Below are 24,663 nucleotides of genomic sequence, written 5' to 3'. Positions count from 1 at the left end.
CACTGTCAAGGTGGTCGATGTACGGCTTCATGAGCCATATGAGCAAAGGGTAGGCTGGGTCCCCCAGGATCACTGTTGGGATTTCCCTAGTGCCAGTAGTAATCTGTCGGTCAGGAAAGAATTTCCCTGCTTGCATCTTTCTGAACAGTCCTGTCTTCTTAAAGATGCAGATGTTCTGCACCTTCCTTGACCAACCAACACTGATGTCTGTGATGATCCACAATGATCCACCAACACGTGTGTAACCATAGAAAATTAGCCCTTTCCATTAATGTACAGTAAAACCTCAGAGTTATGAACACCAGAATTAACAACTGACCAGTCAACCACACACCTCATTTGGAACCAGAAGTACACAATCAGGCAGCAGAGACAAAAAAAAAAAAAAAAAAAAAAAAGAAGAAGAAGCAAATACAATACAGTACTGTTAAACGTAAACTACTAAGAAAGTAAAGGGAAGGCAGCATTTTTCTTCAGCATAGTGAAGTTTCAAAGCTGTATTAAGTTAATGTTCAGTTGTAAACTTTTGAAAGAACCACCATAACGTTTTGTTCAGAGTTACGAACGTTTCAGAGTTATGAACAACCTCCATTGCCGTGCTCTTCATAACTCTGAAGTTCTACTGTTCACCATGGAAAGGTGGGCTGGTGCTAAAATAGGGATGTATGCCATCATCTATGACCTCACTGCAGTTTGGGAACCCCATTGCTGCAAATCTGTCCTGCACTTTGCCTAGAGTCACAGTCCTGCTTAGCAGTTGATGATTAATAGCCCTGCACATTTGCATGACAATGGCCCCCAATGGGGATTTTTCAATTCCAAAATGATTGCCCACTGACCAATAGCAAGCTGGTGTTGCACGCTTCCACAGAGCGACCACCATTCACTTCTCAGCTATCAGTCCAGCCTCATTCTGGTGTCCCTGCACTGGATGGCTGGAATGAGCACAGCACACAGATCCAGGAACATGGCCTTTCGCACCCGAAAGTTCTGCAGCCACCGGTTGTCATCCCTAACCTCTATTACGATGGGATCCCACAAGTCAGTTCTTGTTTATCACACCCGTAATCTGTGCTCCACTGTCTATAACTGCTCCATGAATGCCACCAACAATGCTAAATTGCTTTTCACTGTGTTCCACAGTGATCCGTCTGCCACAATAGCATCATATCCTCCATTGCTGCAGTTCTTCCTGTGGCTCTGCAAATACTGGAGGATGTATCATCTGGTGTTTGCAACACTCATGACAGCAGTGCAGAACTGTGCAGACTCCATGCTTCAAACAGAGATTGTGGACAGTGAGAAGTGCTGCATGGGTTTGTGGGATTTTTTTTAAAACATCTCAGAAATTATGGGATATTGATGGCATTAAGGGATGGAGACAGTTGTTGGATGGGACCTTGACTCCTTGCTTATAGTCACCCTTGCACAACTGCTCCACCATGCTGTGACTGGAAGCACCCCTCTATGCCCACTCTATACACTATTGTAATAATCTTTGTAGAAAATATGCTTTGGTATCATTTGAAAACTAATATCTCGCTGTTCAATAATGTCATTGTGAAATGTACATAGCAGCATTATATATAAAGTTATGATATCTCCCTGTATGATTATTAGCATATGTTCAAAACCACGCTGGGAAAGGTTATAAAACAGGTCTATCCTAAAAAAAGGAATGTGTGTTAACCTCAGTTTACATATAAGTAGTAAACAGGGCCAGCAAGACAGCAGGGGGAGCAGGTGGCAGGAGACAGCAAATTTGTATTTCAGCAAACAGAGGTGGGGGAGAAAGAGCATGGAGCCTCCTTCCTCACCAGACTCCGTGTCACCTTCCTCATCATCTGAATAATCTTTGCTTTGATGGGTAATCTTCAGAAGAATCCACTTCAGAGGTGGTTTGGACTATAAAAGAAAGGAGCAGAAAACCCCAAGCTCTCTCTTTTTCACCTAAAAAGACAAAGGCACGTGCACCTTTGAGCCTCTGGGAGATCCTGAGCAAGGAAAGGGTCAGTCACTATCTTGCTGGAAGATGGTAGGTGAGAGGCCATCTTAAACAAAGCCTTGAACCAGAACTTGCTGGATTGTTTTAGTCTTTTAGATTCATTTTCATTTTATTTGTTTGTAACCATTGCTAACTTTATCTCTTATACGTGAGTTCACCTATCTTCTTTTGTTTGTTTTATTTTTTAAATAAACTAATCCAGGGCTATGTTTAAATGGAACTATTTGTTAACTCCAGTTAACATAGCAAACTGTTGAATGGGGCAGTGATAACTTTAAAACTGAGCTGTCCTGGAAAGGACTGGACAGTGCAGGACACATTTTGGGGAACATTCGGGACTGGGAGTGTGTTCGGTTCACCTACAAGTGGTAACTAAAGCTGGTGGAAGCCAGTGTGTCTGTTGTGTTGCTGGCAGGCTGCTGGGGTCAGAACTGTCGGACCACGGCTGCAACCATACACAGACACTCAGGGTCTGACCTGCCTGCTGGTAAGCTACTTGTGAGCAGCCCTGGTTGGGAGCTACAATCGCAAAGCATTGTGAAGCGCCCAAGGCTGTGGGGCAGGTGGTGATACAGCCACTCACTGGTTTGGATTGCACCTCATAATGTGACATGGATATTGTCAACATTTCCCAAAAGTCAGTGTGCCGTCCGACAGTAAGTTGCATGCTAGGATACCTACCACACTGTGAATTGACATAAGCAATCCTGGTGATCATGCGCAGCACCAACTCAAATAGCCAAGTATGCAAGCACACAAGCGATATACTAACTGCAGCGGCTTTATGCCAGTGTAACTCACATTGACCAAAGAGTGTAGTTTAGACGTTGCCTCAGCTCTCTGCATACTTCCCATGGCCACCAAGTGGGCAAGGATGGCATGGAACAGGATGGGGTAGGGAAATAAGATAAATCCTTTCAAAGTCTGCAGTAACGTCCTTCCTTCCCCAGAGCAAAGAAGAACAGGGATGAAATTGTGTCATGAAGCGAGTTTTGGGGCACAGTGCCTCCTGGGCTACAAGTGTGGTGGTGTAGTTCACAAACAGGCCTTTGTTTAGGATTGTGCCAAAAGATACAACCCTAGCACAAAGATTTCAGTGAACTTACTCTGGATTTAAACTGGTATAACTGAGATCAGACTAGCCCCAGGTCTTTGCATAGCCTGGTATCCATGGTCCCCTACACAGCACTTAATCTTTGTTTGCCTGTATGTATGTCTCTCTTCAGACAATTAGGGAAATGAAAAGGAACATTTTCATCCTATATAGGGAACAAAGGACTGTGAAGATATTTCAAACCCTCGCCTATGTTGAACGAATCCAGTCCTGAAAGTTTAATGAAAAACAGAATCACTATTTCTTCTTGCTGCAGGCATAGAACTTCAGTGGGAGTTAAACACATACATCAAGAGAAGAATAGGCCTATGTGTTGCTAGAAAGTTTTCACCACAGAGTTAAATTTTACTATTACATTTTAGATTGTTAAGAAATAAAGCAGTTCAAAAAGGTAAAATGAACCAAAATCCTGAAGCTTGAAGTTTCCAGTATAGAATTTTAAAAATAAACTTTTAAATGTTTGCAAAAAGAAAAGGAGTACTTGTGGCACCTTAGAGACTAACAAATTTATTTGAGCATAAGCTTTTGTGAGCTACAGCTCCAAGGTGCCACAAGTACTCCTTTTCTTTTTGTGGATACAGACTAACACGGCTGCTACTCTGAAACCTTTTAAATGTTTGTATATCTGCTACACTTTGTGTAAACCTGTAACTTTAAACAATGTTCTTGAAATTCTGTGAAACTATTTCACTCACTGGATGAGGCTCTTTATGCCAAAGAAAGGATGAAACAGATCTCTAACTGATTGATTTGTAAGCCAGTGAAAAAATTGAGTTTATATGAGAAGAGCTAACACATCGTTAACTAACTGTGATCCTTTTGAGTGCTGCTTCAGTTTAACAATATAACTTGTTAAAAAATGGTTTGCAATAGACATCAGACAAAGCTGCTTTTGCAGCTGGGGGAGGAATTTTGAAACTAAAGCATGTCCCTTCACAATGAGTTCTTCTCAGTTACCCACGACCTGTCAAAATTTTCTGAGAAGCAAAATACCTGGGGTTGTTGACTTTGGTTAGACTGCATTCTGTCTACACTGTAACAATAAAATTCTTTCTTTCTTTCTTTCTTTCTTTCTTTCTTTCTTTCTTTCTTTCTTTCTTTCTTTCTTTCTTTCTATATTCAGCTAATTTACTGTTTGTATTTTTTAATAGACACTGGGTTCTATTTAAATTAGGGATATTGGCATCCAGTAAAAAGACACTCAACACATAAGAGTTGGTGGTTTTTTTAATAACACTGACTTTCATTTCATTATAATGTGATGTATTTATCATGCTTTTCTGCCATTCATTTGCATATGAAAAACCCTCATTTTTGCATCATCATGTACCTTCTCTGAAAATAATAATTAACATGAACTTCTTTGACTGTGCAGAGCTGGCTATTTGCCTCAGAATATTCCTCTGGAGATTATCAGATACCTTTCCGAGGAGAAGGATTTTCTGCCTTGGCATGCTGCCAGCCGAGCTCTTTATCCTCTAGATAAATTGCTGGACCGCACTGAAAACTACAACATTTTCAATGTAAAAGATATATTCTCTTCTTTTCTATTGTCCTGAGATGAACTAGTCCCCAGTCAGTTATTGTAACTGATCTCGGGATAGTAACTTTCTTTCTAATTATTTTGTGTTTAAATGTAGCAATTGTCAAACCTAGGTTCATTTGCATTTGAACAGTGATAAGGGCTATTTGAGGCATATATAATGAGTAGAAGGAAACTTAGCTGTTCTTCCTATAAAATATTATGACAAATAAGTTGTTTGTTAAAAAACAATGCATACCCCAAATTCTATAGTTCTCTGGAGCCACTGGACTACACTTTCATTGAGGCCCAAAATAAGCATGGATAGAAAATGTGCTCACAGAATTTAGAAGGATGCATACAGTTGAAGTCTATATTGTTAGTCATTATTTTCATCCTGAAAGGCATAGTGAAGTCAATGCATTTCCCTTAATTAACAAGGGTTAGATCACAATTGAGTCAAAAACCCAGTCATATTTGGGACCAGGGGAACAACAATAGCAGCAAACAGTAGATAATCCAAATAGACATGAGAAACATTTTAAAATGTTACCTGAAAAAATGTTGCTTAATCTTGAAGCTTTTTTGTTAAAAGGAACATTCTTTATGACACAGACTTTAATCGTATTTATTAACAATTATAACCTGGATTACGCCTGTGTACTGGCAGTGAATTTTATGTACTCTGCATAAATTGAATGCCCAACCAGGTGTGCATAATTTTATAGTACAGTTGAAATGAAGAAACTACATAAAGTCTGGTATATTTAAGGAGACATTTTTAAAATACACCCAGATACATGCTGGCATGGAGAATTTATATAAGAAATATATTACAGATTAATAAAGAAATACTGGAAATGTTTCTTCATGAACCTATGATCTGGATCTAGCTCCACACCAGACAGCTCTCATGTAAAATTACACTTTTTGTCTTCCTAGTCTATCATTACCTTAATTGAAAAATCATTATTAAACAGTCATTGCTGTTTCACTTTTAGACATGACTGTATAAAGAGAATACAATTTTAATAAACAAAAATGGTAAAATTAATTTCAGGGTTGTGTTTTACCACTACTGATTCTTCCTGAAATCAGAGTTGATGGCTGAAGAAATATAAACTCATTATAGTCACAGAATAACTTATATGCTTGAGAAAGCTATCCTGTGCATCTCCTTTGGTTCTGTCATCACACACATATGCACATGCATCCATAAAAATAAAATGGATATTCTCTTGTGTTAGTTCATTTCAGTTCTTTTTTTCAAAGCAGTGAATTCCAGTGGCAGAAAATTATGCTGTGAGTACAGTGACAATAGTCTACTTCATAACTTGTAACTGAAAGTAAAGATGCCTAATGTGCAAGATGTGAGAGTAAGATAAAACATGTCTTGTGCTGTCTTTGATATTTATATACAGCAACAGCTAAATGGACATTGAAATAGTGTCATTAAATAACCCAGTCTTGATATGCAGCACACATTGCTCAGTATTATTAGATCAGTTGGCTGCACCTGAGTAATGGTTTCGCTGTAGCTATGAAAGTAAAGATGATCATAGCTAAGGCTACGATTTGGTCACAGGTGTTTTTAGTAAATGTCACGGACAGGTCATGGGCAATATACAAAAATTCATGGCCTGTGACCTGTCCATGACTTTTACTAAAAATACCTGTGATTAAATCTTGGAGGGGGTTCTGGGGGAGCATGGGGGGCTACTGCTGGAGGAGGACATGGGGGGTGCTGCTGAGGAGGACTGGGGAGCTGCTGCTGGGGGAGGTGTGCCCAGGGCCAGCAGCACTAGCTGCAGAGCCGCAGACTGCAGCTGCTCTGGCCCACTGCCTGGTGACCACTGCCAGGGGCTGCCAACCACAGCTGCTCTGGCTGGGCAGCTGGGGACCACTGCCTGAGGCCGCGGACCATGGCTACTCTGGCCATCCATCCCGGGAACGCTGCTGGGGGCTGCCAGAGCAGCAGCTGGTGTGGCTGTCCCAGGGGCCACCTGAGTAGCTGGCCCTGAAGCCCACTGCTTGGGCAACCCTGAGGTCAGCCACAATGGCCCCTGGAGAAGTCACAGAGGTTGCAGAAAGTCACAGAATCCGTGACTTCCGCGACCTCCATGACAGACTCGGAGCCCTAATCATTGCTATCAGTTATCTCACTACGTATGTGCTAAGTGTGTCTCTTTAAATGTTTAATGATGGCCATTATTCAAACATTCATTGTGAAGTCAAGTTTGGCTTAGCTAGAGTAGGCATTAGCCTGTCCTAGCTCCAGTAACTCTTCACCTTTGTACTGTGAGTTAAAAATACAATTAAAGTAAATAATTTATAAACTGCTATATTCTTTATCATTAAATTGGCTAGCCCAGTAGACCCAGTCATGTAGCTGTTCTTGTAGATTCATCTTCCATTGAAGTAAAGAGTGGGATTGCATACAAAAGCATTGCAATACCAGATCCAAATCAAAGCATTTTGAAAATGAGACATTATTAAAAACATCAACAGTATTTCAACTTTGAACTGAAAAATCAATAATAAAGTTTAACTCTGAAAATATATTTAACCTTTTTTTTTCTTCCAGGAATATATTTTAAAACAAGTTGCAACGATGTACCTCAAACTTGGATGGCCAACAAATAATTTAAACAGATCACTTGTTCAAGCTGCCTACCAACATGAGTACTGTTATATTTCTTTATTAATTTTCACAGGAGATAGTTGTAGTAAAGTGCTTTCCCAATACTTAATATGAACTTCAGCATCATGAGATACCTTTCTATCCTTTTCCTCCTTTCATTTCTCCTCACTTGAGGGGGCTAGGTGCTGTGAATCAGTTTCCTCTGCTGGAATTTTGAGAACAAAGACATGTTCTTGTGAAGCTTTAATTTAAGTGCTGGCTCCATTGGAGACTTTGGGATTTGAACTCATGAGGCCATTGAATTTAGTAGGGCTGTGTGAATGATCCATGGCCTTTAATTAAAAATTGTAACTGTAACAACATAGTACTTAGTTGTTACTCAAAGATATACAGTGACCAAATCGTTAATGTTTTTGTTTAATTAAATTTTAACAGCTCCTTATAGGGAAGGTTAGAATATTTTCTTCTGAGAATTTCAACACACTTATTTATTAATGTGACCTCATTAGTGTCTTTATTTGTGTTTTGGACTAACCCAGAGAATTGCGTCGAGAAGTCATCATGTTGGCCTGCAGCTTTGGTAATAAACACTGTCACCAACAGGCTGCAACGTTAATCTCAGATTGGATTTCCAGCAATAGAAACCGGTAAGTGGAACAAAAATGCATCTCTCTTCCACCCAACTCAGAACTATTATAGTTTGAGCGTGTCTCTTTAATACACACTTTTTGCATACAGGTAAAAAATGAAGCAGAAATCACCAGCTGTTATTTAAAGCATCGTTGTGAGGCTGCAGAGCTAGAAGGGGTGGGAAAGATCTCTTAGTTCGTGGATGCGGCAAGTGGAGCCTGTGTGGCCTCCTACACCTCCTGAGAAAAAAAGGAGGTTGAATTTAAGGAAGGATGTAATGGAAGAGAGGACGCTTGATAGATGAAGACAGGGATAAGGACAACATGACAGAAGGTGTGAAAGGAGGAGTGCAGCAAAAGGTTTGAGAAGACCTGAAAGAGAGAGGGAGGAAAAGAGATGAGGAAATGTGGTAGAGGGGGATATTATGTAGAGCTTTGTAGGTCAAGACACAGTACTTGAAAGAGAGGCAAGAAGCTAACAGAGAAGGAATCGGCGACCTTTGTCACGCAGCCCATCAGGGTAAGCCCCTTGGCAGGCTGGGCCGGTTTGTTTACCTGCCGTGTCCACAGGTTCAGCCAATTGCTGTTCCCACTGGCCGCAGTTCGCTGCTCCAGGCCAATGTGGGCTGTGGGAAGTGGCGTGGGCCAAGGGATGTGCTGGCTGCCGCTTCCCACAGCCCCCATTAGCCTGGAACGGCAAATTGCGGCCAGTGGGAGCTGCGATGGGCCAAACCTGCGGATGCAGCAGGTAAACCGGCCAGGCCCAACAGGGAGCTTACCCTAGTGGGCTGCGTGCCAAAGGTTACCGATCCCCTGTAATAGTCGGATTCAAGGAGGGGTAATTAATAGGAGCAATGGGGGGCATTAGCAGCAGTGTAATGGACAGGCAAAAACTATAGGAGGCAAGCAGACCAGTCAGAGACTTATCTAATTCAGGTGAGAAATGACAGGGCATTGACAATGTGCAAAGTATGTATATAAGTGCAGAGTATTAATAAATAAAGTAGCATGATTATTAAATCATGCAGTTATGCATGGAGAGTAAGGCAAGTACAGGTGAGGACCACAGCTTTCTTGTGAAAGAGTCATCCTTTTTTTCATCTGGTGGAAGGCAGAAAACCGATTTCCGCGTATCACAGGATCTGATGTTTTGTTTCTAGGTAAAATATTTGATTTCAGGTGAAGTTTTCAAAAGCACCTAAGTCCCATTTTAAAAACTGAATTAGGCACTTATTTTCAAAGGTATTTGGGTGCATAAGGATGTCAAGTGGGATTCTCAAAAACACCTAAGCAGTTTAGATGCCTAACTCCCACTGAAATCAAGATGATTTCCCATTGAAACCTGCTTAGGCACTTTGGAAAATGCTACTAGGTGCCTACATACATTTGAAAACCTGCCCCTAAGGAAACATCTGCTACACAGCAAGCAGAATCCTGAAGCAGCAAGTCTCAAAACTCGGATCTACAGCTCCTGGTGGTAAAAATGGCTGTGTAAACATTGGGATTGGGCTTTCAATCCTAGGGAGGGGAATGAACTTCTGAGCCCAAGATCCAGCCAGAGCCCCAAAACCAACACAGCTATTTTTAGTGCTGTAGTGTGAGCCCAAGTTTGTAGAGCCAAGCTCTGAAACTCGCTGCCACTGGTTTCTGCTCGCCATGTAGACATACCCTTCATGACTTTGAAAATGGGATTTAGGGCTAGATTCACCCTAAGGGAGCTACAGGTTTCAGAGTAGCAGCCGTATTAGTCTGTATTCGCTAAAAGAAAAGGAGTACTTGTGGCACCTTAGAGACTAACAAATTTATTTGAGCATAAGCTTTCATGAGCTACAGCTCACTTCATCCGATGCATTCAGTGGAAAATACAGTGGGGTTAGTCTCGAAGGTGCCACAAGTACTCCTTTTCTTTTTCCTAAGGGAGTTAGGCATTGCTTTTAAGCACCCTGCTGCCTAGTGGAATTTACAACCCCAAGTGAGGCTGAGGCATCCATGCTTCTCAGACACTGCATGGGGAGAGTTAGGCGCCTAAAATAGAGATTAACAGAAGCCATCAGTCAGAACCGAGAGCTCCCTAAACCTCACACCTCAAAGGGGGTTAAGCATCTAGCTCCAAGCTGAAAGGAGGTGCCTGTCTTTGATCAGGATTCTCAGGAATCAGACCATGGAATGGGGGAGGGATAGCTCAGTGGTTTGAGCATTGGCCTGCTAAACCCAGGGTTGTGAATTCAATCCTTGAGGGGGCCATTTAGGGATCGGGGCAAAAATTGGGTCTTGGTCCTGCTTTGAGCAGGGGGTTGGACTAGATGACCTCCTGAGGTCCCTTCCAACCCTGATATTCTATGATTCTATGACACTTAAGTCAGGTCAGTCCTTTCACATGGAGGTGCTCCCTCCCCTTATAGCCAAGTGGTTAGGGAACTCACCTGGAAGTTGGAGATCCGGGATCAAGTCCTTGCTCCAAATCAGTCGATGTGTCTCCCACCTCCTAGGTGAGTGCCTTAACCACTGTTTGGTATAGGGGTTTACCACCACCACCTATAGCGTATGGATTGGATCCCACAGATGAGAAAGGCAGAAGGATGCCTAGTTTGTGAATCCTGGCAGGGCTTAAGCATGAACTAGGCACTGAGCAGCTCAGTGGCATCAGGACTTAGTCAGCTTTGTGCATGGCCGCTAGCAGAAATATAGGCACCTAGGTAACTTTACCAATTGTAATGTCAGTGCTATAGACTTAGGCGGCAGCTGCATGGTGGTTTTGTGAATTCCATTGGTGCCTAGATGTTGGATTTAGGCACCTAAAGTGGCAGGTACGCACCTATGTCCTACTTCGAATCTAGCCGTTAGGCTTGAAAAAAGTACCCAGAGTCTATGAAAATATGCCCCAAACTCTAAAAAGAAAGTGTTATTAAAGGATTTATCAGGTTAATTCTGTATGAGGAATCCAAACGTGCACATTTTGAAGTGAATCCTTATCAATATCAAAATTAACAGACATCAACAATGCTAGATACATAGTTATTCAAAGAAGAAAATACAAAGAGAGAATCACAGGAAACAATCTGCAAAAGTAATTTACTGAGATACTCACTTGCAACAGCAAAATTAGTTAATCACATTTAATAGGATCTATTAAAATGCACAGCAGTAGATAATACAATGTATAAAAGCTGTCACCCTGGAAAGCCTCCCCCTCTTCCCCTTTCCCCCCAAAGGACTAGAGAAGAAGGAGGCATCAGAAAAAAGCTTATTGCTTTGTTAACAATAGCGAGAAAGGAAAGGAACACATTTAAGGAGCCTTCTGAAAATTAATCTTACCTTTTCCACAAGGCCATTCTTGGGAGCCCAAGATTATGACTGCTGGAACACAATGAATGTTATGATAAAGGTATCAGAGCAGGGCAGAGGAGGAGAAGAAATACCAGCCAGTTAAAGCAATACATTTCTGTAAAGAAACTGGACAATTCTGAAAAATAGCCACCACAAATAATGTAATTATGGAACAGGGATTGACATCAGATGATAAATAAGGGTGCAACTTGCAAAGAAGACAGGTTTCTTTTATTTATTTCGTAAGATTATAAATTCAGATCTTTTCCCCAACCCCAGAAATTGCCATTTGCTGTTTTCAAAACAGTCACCATGTTTGAATATGACTAACACATTGACAGGCTGATACCATGTCTGTTCATTGTGAAAAGGCATCATAAATGTCACTTATTGTAGTTGAGAAACTTTCTGCCATTTTAGCAGCTTAGCAGTCATAAAATTAGCTTATACTTCACAGTACCGACATTTATATAGATTCAGCAAGACTATTTTTGCTCATACAGTAGTATGGCTATATAATGGTTCAGGTTTCTGCCATATCACTGGGATTCTGTTATTACCAATAATAATAACGATTCTGTAATAAGAATTTAGTTAACATGGTGTGTGAGCCAGAACAGAAGCCAGAACACACTCCCTTAGCTGTGTTGGCTAATATGAGTATAATGGGCAATAAAGTACAACTTGGAATACATACAAGGAACAGATATTTAATTAGGTGCAATTTTTATATTTGTGATCATAACTGTACTTCACTCAGTTTGATGCAATATTCTTATAACATCATGTCCTTAAAAGTTATCTTTTGTTTTGTACTCTCAGTTGCAACCATAGTATCTCTGTACCATTCTCTCTGCATGCATCTTCTCCTATAGAAGGAGAGACTGCTGTCTTGATGGCAGCATTCCCTTCCTTTCTCCAGACCATTTTGACAGTTCTCCACAGTGCTAAGAAAAGGCCACTGGAGGTAGAGATATGCATCATCTCTCCCTCCACCCAGTGTTAACAACGAATGAAGTTAATACAGCCAGAGGCTATATTTACTGTTCTTAGAGAATCATTTCCGCAAAGCCGAACAAAGTGGTCAAGCACTTGCTGGGAAATTCCAGGCAATACAGTTGCAGTGGGGTCACATTGCCAAGGAACCAGGGCAGAGCTACAGAGGGCCAAGAGCTGACCAAAGGAGGCAGAGGATCTCTGCATAGGTGCCCCACTTCCCTCAACAAATCTCCAATATCAGCAGCATTTGTGAGTTGGCCTCCCAGTTTGTCCCCTAGAGGTTGGGCAATGCTACCTCCAATAAGAGATCTCAAAAGAAACTTTGAGGGAAGCTTACAGTGCTTTCTGTCTCCTTTGTGGTATTTCCACATATGAGTACAGTCTGACCCAGAGTTTGCTGAATACTATAGTAAAATAAAGGCAATGTTGCAATGTTTTGCCCTGAATGATCTATTCTGGAAGCTGGAGTGGCTAATCCAAAGAGCTGATTTACAAACAATGCAAATTGGAAAGTATTGAAAATTCTTTGGAACATAAGAGTACAAAAGAATACCAGGGAGGTAGATTGATATCAGTCAAATGAGATTCAATACAAATATAAGCTAATATTAAGTTAAACTTTTATGACTGTGTAAATTTACAGGCAATGGAACAAGTTGCTAAGAAGGCTATGGAATCTCCATCACTGGACATAGTCAAAGTTAGAGTGAACACACATCTAATTAGGAATGGTTTAGGAATGATAAAATAAATCTTGCTGTGATGCTTGATTCGATGGCTCTTTAGAGGTTCTCTTCATCCCAAATGTTTATGTATTTTACTTGCGTAGTTTAATTGTGAGTTAGGGGATGGCAATAATCAAATACAGTAACATGTACCTCGATACTGTTTGCATATTTCTGCAGGTTTCCTAGTGATACTGTTTAATATGGTAGGTCCAAAATTAGTTACCATGTACTCTTCACTCCAGGAGATTGAAATAATTAAAATAATCACATATGCTTTGTTCTTTACCATGTAAATAAGTTACCACTGCTGATCAAAATAACACAAGAACTAGGTTCATAACACAAGAACTAGGGGTCACCAAATGAAATTAATCGGCAGCAGGTTTAAAACAAACAAAAGGAAGTATTTTTTCATGCTGACTGTTTTCACAGTCAATCTGTGGAACTCCTTGTCAGAGGATGTTGTGAAGGCCAAAACTATAACAGGGTTCAAAAAAGAGCTAGATAAGTTCATGGAGGATAGGTCCATCAATTCTATTAGCCAGGATGGGCAGGGATAGTGTCGCTAGCCTCTGTTTGACAGAAGCTGGGAATGGGCGACAAGGGATGGATCACTTGATGATTAACTGTTCTGTTCATTCCCTCTGGGGCACCTGGCATTGGCTGCTGTTGGAAGACAGGATACTGGGCTAGATGGAACTTTGGTCTGACCCAGTATGGCCATTCTTATGTTCTTAAGCTCAATAGTGAATTGGCCAGTAGTACTTACATGTGTAGCTTCTAACTTGAAAAGTTAAATATGTTTTGGGGTTAAAACTAAATGCAAAATTAAAGAAAATAATTATATCTACTAGTGTTTTAGTCTTCTCTGTTAATACCAGCAATATTGAATAACACCATTAGACTTCCAGGCACAACACTATTACTTTCACACCTTCTTTACAAAAAACATACACTAATCTACATGAGATGAGCATTCATGAGGTTTAGAAAGACATTCTCCACAAGTCTGAGAATTTCATCTGTTCTATGGGAAATTCCATTCTGTGACACTGATACACTACTGCATTGGTGCGCTAATAGCTGATCTCATCTCCTGATATTTGTGTCCTAAAATAAATGATGCGAGAAAGAGATTGCAGCCATTTCTGTGGCTAAAAAATTATGATAATTTAGAGTGCAAAATGCTTAATGACAGTACAGCTCTCAGCCACTCTGCCAGGAAAGAATGGCAGAGCATGACTCAAAGGACACATTTGGCCACAAAGGCATCGAACCAAATAGCCAGCCTTGAGTAACTGACTCCAAGCAGTGTCAACGGAGCTGTTTGTTGATTCTGTGCCAGGACTGTACAGGATTTTAATCCTAGCAAGATCTAACAAAAGAAATGTTATATGTAGTTTTTGTTGAAAATCCAAGAACAAATTTTAATGTAAGATTCACTTTCCTTTTAATTATTAAATTAATACAGAACTGATATTTTTATATAACTGATTGGCCCCACTTCAGTTTACTTCAGGCCCCACAATTGCTGCTAATGGTGCCTAGTGTGGCAAACATGATCTTGCTGCAGTAAGATGAATACATACTTCCATAAGTGGACAAGAGTGAAGCCTCTATGAGGAATAAGGAACATTCTTTATACAATCATTGAAATTAGTGTTGTCGATTTAGGAATGGGGGTCATAGAATTCAAGATACAGACAAATGCTATGCATCAGAAGCTACTGCTTGCTGAGAATTAAGATGTTTGCTGCTACCTTCATTTAACTGGGATGATCCCTGTGAAACTCTTTCATGTGTGAAGAAATACATTACTCACACTCTGTAGTTATGATAGCATTGTGGTTCAGCCTAAAAAATTAGCAAAATTACCATACAAAGTCTGCCTGAGCTTGAGAATCAGCCTTGTTAACCTCTTTAACCTCCATAATGCATTCGTTTTGAAGGCAAAACACAATTTTAAGAGCATTAGCATTTGCAGCGTTTCTGCTTTGAATACGTTCTGACCTCTAAAGCTCAGGAAGAAATGTGCAGAGGACAATAGTTTATAAACTCCTGAAGTGTGATGCCATAGTAAATGATGGCTTGTCAGCATCTGCCATGACACCCTAAGGCATGACTTAGTGAAGCCCACTGGAAAGGGCATTGGGTATTCAGAGCCAGTCACCAATGGATTTTCAGATTTTTCCTTCTTTTGAAATGTAGCCCATTCCTCTTCATCTAGGTTCAAATAGTTGTAGGACTAATTGCCTGACTTTTTTTCCACAGAAAACTGTTAATACATGCATTTGTTTTATTTGATCCAGTGTCAATTGGAGTAATATGCATTGGGTTTTCAATCTCCTGGCTATCACCATGCAGAATAGAGATCAGAGATATATAGAGTACCTGTGATTTGAGAACTATCATGATTAACAGACTACCTACAATTACTATCACATATTGAATCACATCTGTAATACAAGTAGATTGTAGGCTGCTTCACATTCCTACCATTTTAGATTTAATGTGTCTTTTACTATTTATACTATTGTTTTTCTGTACTGATTACTTTGATCATTCTCAACTACTTAGGGTATTGGTCTGAAGCTATGTCCAGTGGCAGCAGCTGGTGGTGTCCAATATTTTTTGTTATCCTGTTTTCACAGGACTCAAACTGGGTAAGTTTAGGGCTGCATTCTGATAGTTAAAGAAGAAAGCTTGAAACCACTTATAGATTTGGCATCTCTTGGCTTGCATCTGTGAAACAGACTCTCTTTTGACTAAAATTTACCTCTAAGGTTAGCGACATTATTCTGATCTTGTAACCTTTAATCAACTGCTTATTGACAAGGGTGTCGTCTTATAGGTTAGCCCAGTTGATATACAATATTCAACATTTTTAACACTTTGTTTTCTTTGTTCTATTCTGAGTATACTTTTTGTAGTTCTCATGGGTCAGAAGGTATGATCCAGTGTAGGGAGGCATATGGTTAATTAATTACTGAAACAACTTCCACCAGAATAGATAATATTTACAATGATATGATGAACTGGCCTTGTCAAAATAGAATATTGTCCAGCATCTTTTCCATAACACAGTGGTCACTGAACTTTTCAGAGGGCACTGTTCCAACTTCATGGGGAAGGCCAAGTAGATCCTGGATGCACATCTGTTCTGGTTTTTAACCACAGGATTCCTGATAGATTTCATAGCCATAAAGGACATTTTATGAAAACAAACTATATAAATATAATAAATATAAATTGCATAAATATAATATTGAAGGGTTCAGGAATGCCTGTGAGCCAACATACTTAAATACCTTACTCCAGGCTTCCCTCCCATGAAAACAAAATCTGTAGAAGAGAAAAAATACTTTGCAGTCTCCACAAGTTCATATCGTTGTGTTGGCCCTATAGGCTTCCCTGACAGGAGAAGGATTGCCACCTTGAGTAAGTAGAAAGAGAATGTTCGAGAAACCTTGCAAAACATGGATTGTCCTTGCATTCTGTACCCTGGCCTTCACATTCCTCTCTACCCCCAGGTCATTTTTCTTACAAAACTCATCTTGACATTTACGTTCCTTCTGTGTCTACACAATAAACCACCTTTGCAGGGAACAGAAGGAAGTTAATGTTGATCTGACTGAAAACCCAAAGATCTCTGGCTTTGTCTTGTCATCAGTACAGAGGTGTTTCCATAGATGCCCTGGGAGAAGGTATGCCATGAAACAGCCATTCCCCTCCCTCTCATGAGTTTCAGGTCATTAGCACCCGTTTTTGCACATCTTGTTTCCCCTTTATACCACAGAATATAGTATCCTGAGATCTAATTATCTTGTAAGAGATTTTTTAAATGTATCCATTCAGCTTGGAGCTTGTCCAGTAGTTTCTACATTTGTTATTTCACAGGGTTTCACATATATCTGAGTGCAATGTTAGAGATATTAATTTTCTCTATATCAGTCATAAGAAAGGTGCAAGTGATGAAGTAAGAATGTCATCAGTCAGATAATTTGCACAAAGACAATAGTACCCAAGAGCCCTAATTTGAGAATACTAGATTCTCATATTCAGTAAGAACAATTTGTATTTACTCTTCAAGAGACAATTGATTCACACTAATCTGGCTGCCTAATTTGTTTCACCTCTTTACTTTATCAACCTTTAAGTACTCTGGAAATACCACCACCAAGAAACATTGTCCTGCAACAACAATTGCAACATGTTTGTAGGCTCAGGTCTGTGGTAGATAACACAGATTTCTTAGTCATTAGTTGATATACATTCTAATGAAGTCTGGGCCAAATGACAAAAAATCAAATACATATTCCAAAAGTAACAGTTTTCCTTCTTTTTCTTCTCTTTCTTCCTCTGTCTGCTGCTTTGAGATGCATCGTTTTGTCACTTCATTTCACATCTGTACACTAAGGCCCTGATCTTGCAAACACTTATACCTGTGCTTAACTTTAATTGGGAGCATGAGTGTTTGTGGATGTGTGGCCTAAAAGGTTAATGATTTGTGTGAGATATGTAGAAGACACGTTACTTCTGTACAAAGTTTTGATGTTCATCACTTAATTTTCAGAAGTCATTAGACTTATAGAAGCTGTGAGAATACAGAGAAAAGACTATTTTTTGATACATACATGTATAAAGAAGGTAAAACACAACACAAACAAACAACCCCAGATCCTTTCTTCTGTGTTATCAACTTCTGTACATTTTAATGACTTTGAAAATTCATTGTTGAAGATCTGTATCTGTGTGGATACAGATGTGGGGATACATTATATTTTGCAATGTTATTAGAGTACAGCCAGATGGTGGCAGCCAATGTTGCTGAAGTAATTTAACTAATTGATAGGTTGTTACAACATTTGAGTGGAATCTTACAGTCAAGTCAATAAAACTGTTTAAGGAGGAAGAAAAGACTGCTGAGTGCATGAGTTAATCAAGGAAATAGTGGATATGGTGTTGTGAAAGAGGATCTAGGGAGTATGTCTAATAGAAGAAAGGATTGCATCTAGTTACAAGTAAATAGAAAATGTGTTGTTTATTGGGTACTTCCTCCAAGTAACAGCTTTGCTTCCTCAGTTTTCTAGATGATCACAGAAAGATCTCCTGCTCCTTCTACTGATTTTAAGTAAACAACATCCCAAACAAATTAATTGGAAGACTTTAGAACTTTGACAGATTTCTTCAGTTTGTTTGTTTGTTTGTTTGTTTGATGAACAACCAAAATGCCAACCACAATAAAGAAAAGCAATTTGAAAGGAAGGGCCATTTTTGGGGTAGAAAAAATGCCAACAAAGGACAAAACAACAAAAATCTATAGCAGAGATGGGCTGCCCAAGTTAATGTACAGCTTGCCGTTCAGACATTAAAAAATGATATTGCATAACTGGCACTGGGTGTAGCTAGAAATAGTCATTGGAGAGAGGATAGATGATCTTGTGGTTAAGGCGTTGGACTGAACCTCATGTGATCTGGGTTCAGTTCTTGGTTCTGCCCTAGCCATCCAGTGTGTCCTTATGCAGGTCCCTTTAATCTCTCTGTGCCTCAGTTTCCCATATGTCAAATGGGGATAATAAGACTTCCTTCTACCACCCTTTCACTGAAATCCTGGCCCTACGAAAATCAATAGGAGTTTTCCCACTGACCTCAGTGTGTCCAAGATTTCACCTTTTGTCTGTTCTATCCATTCCATTTGTAAACACTTCGGAAGAAGGCACCTTCTCCTCCCGTGTGTATGTATAATACCTAGCACAATGGCTCAATGGTTTGAGTTAGGCTACTGTAATAAAAATAAGTAATGAAGAGGGGCAAAAACTGTGATTATCTTCTTAGAAGAGACACATAACAATGTACTGTTACCCATGTGGCATCATTAGTTTGATGTTTTAGGAGATGCAGTGCTAGTACAGTATTCCATGAGTGCCATTCTTTTAATATTATCTGAGGTTTGTAAGCTAATAAACAATGCTTTAAATATAGTCATCAAGGAAAATAAGCTTCAGTTAAAGGTAAACTGTAAAAAAAAAATAAAGAATGGAGCTTCTGATTAATTTCCTTTGTCAAATATTAGCCTAAATGGTAATGAAACTTGTCACTTAATAAAAGAACTGACTAAACTGTATGCAGTTGCATTTTAAGAAATTAGAACACAATTTGCCTAGAAGATCAATAATTATGGTCTGATTTTATGAGTATTTCCAATTGTTAGAACATTGTTTGAATAGGAGCAAGTACATACCAATTCATTTTAACTTAGAAGATTATTCTTAATTCATTGTAAAGCTTTACTATTCAGGATTGTAAAAAAAAAAATTCCTGTAAAGGTACAGCAGGATTTTAATAATTTTTTTTCCAATTGTTTAATTTTTAACATATTTTCCAAATGTTTAAATATGAGCTTTGCTGGCCTCATATCTTAGCCTCACCATCATATCTATTTAGCAAGACAAATAAGTTTAAATTCATCATATCAGCATTCAGAATTATGCTTTCAAAAATTAATTTTTATCATTTCTCTGAAGTATTCATTATATCACTTTAAAAATGCCAGCAGTCTACATAGCCCAGAAGAGATTTAATACAACAAAATAATATGTTCTTCAGTGTTACTAGCTCAATAATACTGAAACAATAGTTAATTTTACCTGTTCAGTTCAATTAATCCAGTAGGCCAACATTCTGCATACTGAACTGGTGCTATGGAACTGCAATTTTAAAAGCACATTTTCCATGGAGCTGTGCAACTACAAAATCTAGACCTGAGAGATTTTCACATGTTTTGATAATGATGAAATACAGGCCCATAATAACTGGAGGGAAGGGGGAGCAAGAATCCCCAGAAATGGAGAAAATTCAATTAGAAAGTTTACTGTTGAGGCAATAGTTAAAGAGAAATGACTTTGGGGATATTCACATTTTCATAAACAATTTTCATTTCCATAGAAAGGAACCCCATGTCTGTAATCCTGATTACAGACCTCTCATAGGAGTAATTTGTAGCTTTTCATAGCCATAGGTTTTGTAGTTATTGAAGCTCAGGCTTTAAAAAACAGTGTGTGTGTGTGGGGGGGGGGGTTAATTTCATTTTGTCCTAATGACTTAGCTTATACAAGGAGATCTAAAAACTTCCCTAGAGCTCTTGGCTGTATGATATTGAATAGATTTGCTGTGGTGCTGCAAATGTGCCTTTACAGATTTGGTGTCAAAAGAGTTTCATTTACAAAATACATAGTGGTGTTGAGGCTATTGATATGTGATTAATGCCATCTGTGTCCAAATTCCTTTTCCTCCACACAGGATACAAATGATCTTCCAGTTAATGCTCAGATTACTACTCTTGTCACATAAAACAAAAAAGATGAGGCAGCCAGGAAAGTCAGTTGAATTTGATGAGCTGTGCTGTAACTTGTGAAAGATGGAAGCCTCAGAAGCAAGGAACTCTGTCCTCACTATCATTCTGAGGTCAGACGTCCCCCTAGCTGCCCCGGTGTTCACTTCAGCACTGCTACCGATTGTATCCAAACACTGAGTGATAATTCCTTCAATGTGCAATGTGTGCCACTCTGATTAATGGGACAATCAACCTGCGAAGAATTACTTCTTTGCAGATACCTCTTAGTTCCTTGGTGCTTTTGTTCACAAGTTGTGTATCTTGTAGTAAGCCAAAGAAAACAGTTCTGTTGGGACAGTCCAATAAGAGCTACTCACTCTTTTAAACATGATGCAGTATCTGAGTCAAGACATAAAGTACTTCTGCCAATACAGTAAAACCTGACTATGGTTGGTTAATTTTGTTACATTCACTGAGGAATCAGTTGTCCTCTCCAAATGTCATGATAATGTCCTCATCCCATTTTCATTAAACATACATTCTTCTCATTGTTGTCAATGTATTAAATCCAAAATTGATGAAAAATAATGCAACGTTGAAGTTAGACAGCATTTAAACCCACACACAAATATAATCAGGGAATAAAAAATGTATGCTCTCAGAATAAACTGTCCGCATTGCATACAATGTGTCTATATGCCTATGTATGTATGTGTGCTATTGCATCTAATAATCAGAAGTATCGATATAGTTGCAATATAGTTAAGTTAATTTGATTTAGAAAACATTGAGACAAATCCTCCGCTCATGTAAATCAGCACATTTTAGTATTCCCTGATATCCTGTGTTTACATATGTAAACTTAATGTAGCATTAATAGAGGTTTTTTTATTTAATTTCCATCTGTGTTGCTTATTCAGGTTTCTTTACCTGGCTCATCCGCAGGTTTGGCCTGTCGCGACTCTCACTGGCCACGGTTTGCTGATCCAGGCCAATGGGGGCTGCGGGAAGCATTGCGGGCCAAGGGATCTGCTGGCCGCCCTTCCTGCAGCCCCCATTGGCCTGGAGTGGTGAACGGCGGCCAGTGGGAGCCGCGATCAGCCGAACCTGTGGACACAGCAGGTAAACAAACCAGCCCGGCCCGCCAGGGGCTTTCCCTGAACAAGTGGCAGCCCTAGTTTGAGAACCATTGGACTAGATGACCTCTCAAGGTCTCCTCCAGCTCTACATTTCTATGATTCTGATAGTAGTGGCAAAGGTGTGAACTTATCACTTCTACCAGCCGTTCACTTCAGTGAGTTTTAAACTTTATTCTCCAAGCCTTGTTCATCTCAGGGAGGTGTGAATTTAGGGTGAGATTTTCAGAAGCACTTAACTGAGATAGAAGCACAAGTTCTATTGAATTTGAATGGGAGCCGTACTTTTAACTCACTCTTAAAACCAAATTGGGACTTTTCAAACACTAACAGGAGCAGGCAGTTTATATCTCTCTTTTATTCCTTTCTTTTTCAATAAGCACCCACAGACGGAAATTAAATAAAAAAACCTCAATTAATGCCCTAGTTTGAGAACCACTGATCTAGTCCAGCCCCCCCCCATATTGAGGCAGAGGCAAGTATACCTAGACCATCCCTGGCAGGTGTTTGCCCAATCTGTTGTTAGAAACGTGCAATGACAGAGATTCCATAACCACCTTCGAAAGCCTCATCCAGTATTTAACTATCTTTACAGTTAGAAAGTTTGTCTGGAGACAGCTTCTGATAACATAGACCTTGTCTACACTGAGAATTCTAGGCAGTTTTCCTACTCCTAGTCTAGCACTGATGCATCTCCACCAGTATTAGCAACCAAGGAATCACTTGTGTAGGCTGGGCACAGGCTGAACTCCACCAATGTTAGGAGAATTACAGAATGTTTAAAAAGTAATGGGTGAAGGAAGGTAGCAACACCAGAAAGAGACTCCAAATTTGATTTTTTTGGGGGGGACGGACGGGGGGGAGGTTTGTGCTGTGTCTGTTTCAGTTAAACATATAGGACTTGCCTGTGCTGTAAGTATAACCATGCGAATGTGAGATTGTCTGTTGTGGTTAGGGATGGCTGGGTTCTCACACAGTGGTTTGTTGTTAATGTGGGTAAGACAACATGGTTCTGTAACGGGAACTATTATAGGCTGACATAATTCTGCTGGGACCTCTCTTAACCCTTTAGAGGTTAAGTGCCTTTGCTATGTCTCAGTGGCCAATATATGGTTTGGAGGCTTTTTTTCTACTTCTCTCGATGTACCGATGAGCAATAGAAGCCTTAAAATGTTGAAAAGGCATAATATTTTCACTTTCCAGTGATTAAAACATGACCAAAGGGATTTTGTTGAAATATTACAATAATACTCACCATTGAGTTGAGGCTAAGAATAGAAAGCTTCAGCCCACAAAAAAAATTTTCTGAAGGTTCTGAGTAGGTGGAAAAAAATGGGCTTTTAATAAGCGTGTCTCAATGTGACCTTCCCTGTAACTTTTGCGGTAGCGTACGCTATAATAAAATTTACAAAGAAAATTTCACTCGGTCTTTCAGTATCATGATCCTGCAACTCAGATATTCGTTTGACAGTATCCATAATGACAATCTCTTTTCAAATTTATAATTATAAATGGTTTTTGCAGTGTGCTGCACCCCAGACATTTTAGCCCAGCAATAGTAATTGGAAGCATTAGAAATATTCAGCAAAGTAGACAAGTATTTTTCTGAGAAGTTTCTATTTTTATCAGTAAAAATATTTTTCAGTGAAAAATGTTACACCTGAGAAACATGCATCAGAAATGAGAAAGAGGATAGTAGAGTCTGAGAGCCAAACTCGGAACTTGGTTGCTAGTGTATGTTGTTGGTACCAATGTACCTGCTGTGCCAGGTTGTGAATTTAGCCCTGAGAGACTGCTTCAGTAAATGATGGTCTGAGATTAAATTATCTGAGCTGTCCATCAACCGACTGTGACTTTACTGCATGGCTGATTTACTCATTGGCATGCTGATCAGTTCGGTGAGTCTCCATGTATTTCCTTTTCTCCCAGCAATATCACTATAAGGCACTATTCACTCAGATGACATGACACCATAGTACCATAACAGAAGAAAATAATCTTGAATGTTTATGTATCAGTGTCTTAATAGATAAAGCACAAGCTGGTTATTAGATGGCATCTGCGACAGACCACCAAATCACACCAGGGAACATGATGACTGGCTCCTTAATGCAGCTATATATAATGTGTAGGAAAAAATGTTGTGTGATCATAGGGGACTTCAACTGGAGTAACATATGCTGGAGGTCTCATGCTGCAAGTACTAAAACGTCCTTAGAATTTCTAATTATAGATGACAATTTCCTAACTCAAAACATATTGCATCCAACATGGGGAAATTCTACATTAGACCTTGTCTTGATGGATAAAGAGGAACTGAACTAAAAAAATAATGGTAACTTGGGTACAAATGATCATGACTTTGATCACATTTATAATGTGCACACACAATAAAGTCCAAATCAGTGAAATATATACTTGGTTCCAGGGCTTAAATTCTCAGAGATTATTTCCCAGAGCCCCACAGACTCGGGACTCCAGGCTTCAGCTGCGGGGCCGGTGTCTCAGGGCTTTAGCTCCATGGGGGGTGGGCAGTGCCAGGGCTCAGAACTTCAGCCCAGGTGTTTGGGAAGAAGCACCAGGGCTCAAGGCTTCAGATCCATGGGGAAGAGACGCCAAGGCTTGTGGCTTTGGCCCCATGGCAGGCGCCAGGGCTCGAGGCTTCAATCCAATGGTAGGTGCTGGGGCTCAGGGCTTTAACCCCGCAGCTGGCACAAGGGCTCTTGCGTTTTAGCCCTGTGGCAGGTTCCAGGGCTCCTGCCTTGCAGGAGATGCCAGGGCTTCTGTGGGTTTGAAAATATTTACTGGACCTCTGCTCCGGTGGGCTCCGGCTGAATTTAAGCCCTGCTTGGTGCTTTAAAAGGACCAGTTTCACAAACATGAAAACAATTATGAGCCAAATCAGCTGGTAGGAAGAATTTAATCAGAAAAATGTGAATGATTATTGGGAATTGTGTAAGAACACTTTACTAGCTCCCCAAAAAGTCAAAATCAAGGCAGAAGGCTATATTAGATTAAAAAGCCAGCCCAGTTTAGAGAGGAAGTGAAGACAGCTATAAGAAATAAAAAATAATAATAAATGGAAAAAAGGGGACATTGATAGCTTCTGATTTATATTCATAACTAGGAATTATAGAAATTGATAAGGGAAGCAAAGGGAACAAGGAGAACTCTATGGCTGGCAGAGTTAAGGACAATAAGAAGGAATTTTTAAGTATATTAGAAACAA

The 24,663-nt window shown here is 39.8% G+C and overlaps 1 protein-coding gene across 1 annotated transcript in view; it reads left to right on the top strand.

The window, feature by feature from the left end:
• Positions 1-24,663, top strand: part of TRHDE (thyrotropin releasing hormone degrading enzyme) — a gene marked incomplete at its 5' end in the record, with an annotated part of 329,097 nt that overhangs the window by 283,165 nt on the left and 21,269 nt on the right. The window contains 3 exons of the mRNA XM_084636899.1: positions 4,495-4,642; positions 7,226-7,323; positions 7,822-7,929. Coding sequence (XP_084493025.1) covers positions 4,495-4,642; positions 7,226-7,323; positions 7,822-7,929 — 354 coding nt within the window. The remainder of the gene's footprint in view (positions 1-4,494; positions 4,643-7,225; positions 7,324-7,821; positions 7,930-24,663) is intronic.

The sequence above is a fragment of the Lepidochelys olivacea genome, assembly GCF_965140295.1.
Source record: "Lepidochelys olivacea isolate rLepOli2 genome assembly, chromosome: 1".
NCBI classification, from domain to species: Eukaryota; Metazoa; Chordata; order Testudines; family Cheloniidae; genus Lepidochelys; species Lepidochelys olivacea.
The sequence above is the reverse complement of the archived record's forward strand: the minus strand, read 5'-3'. Positions and strand labels throughout refer to the sequence as shown.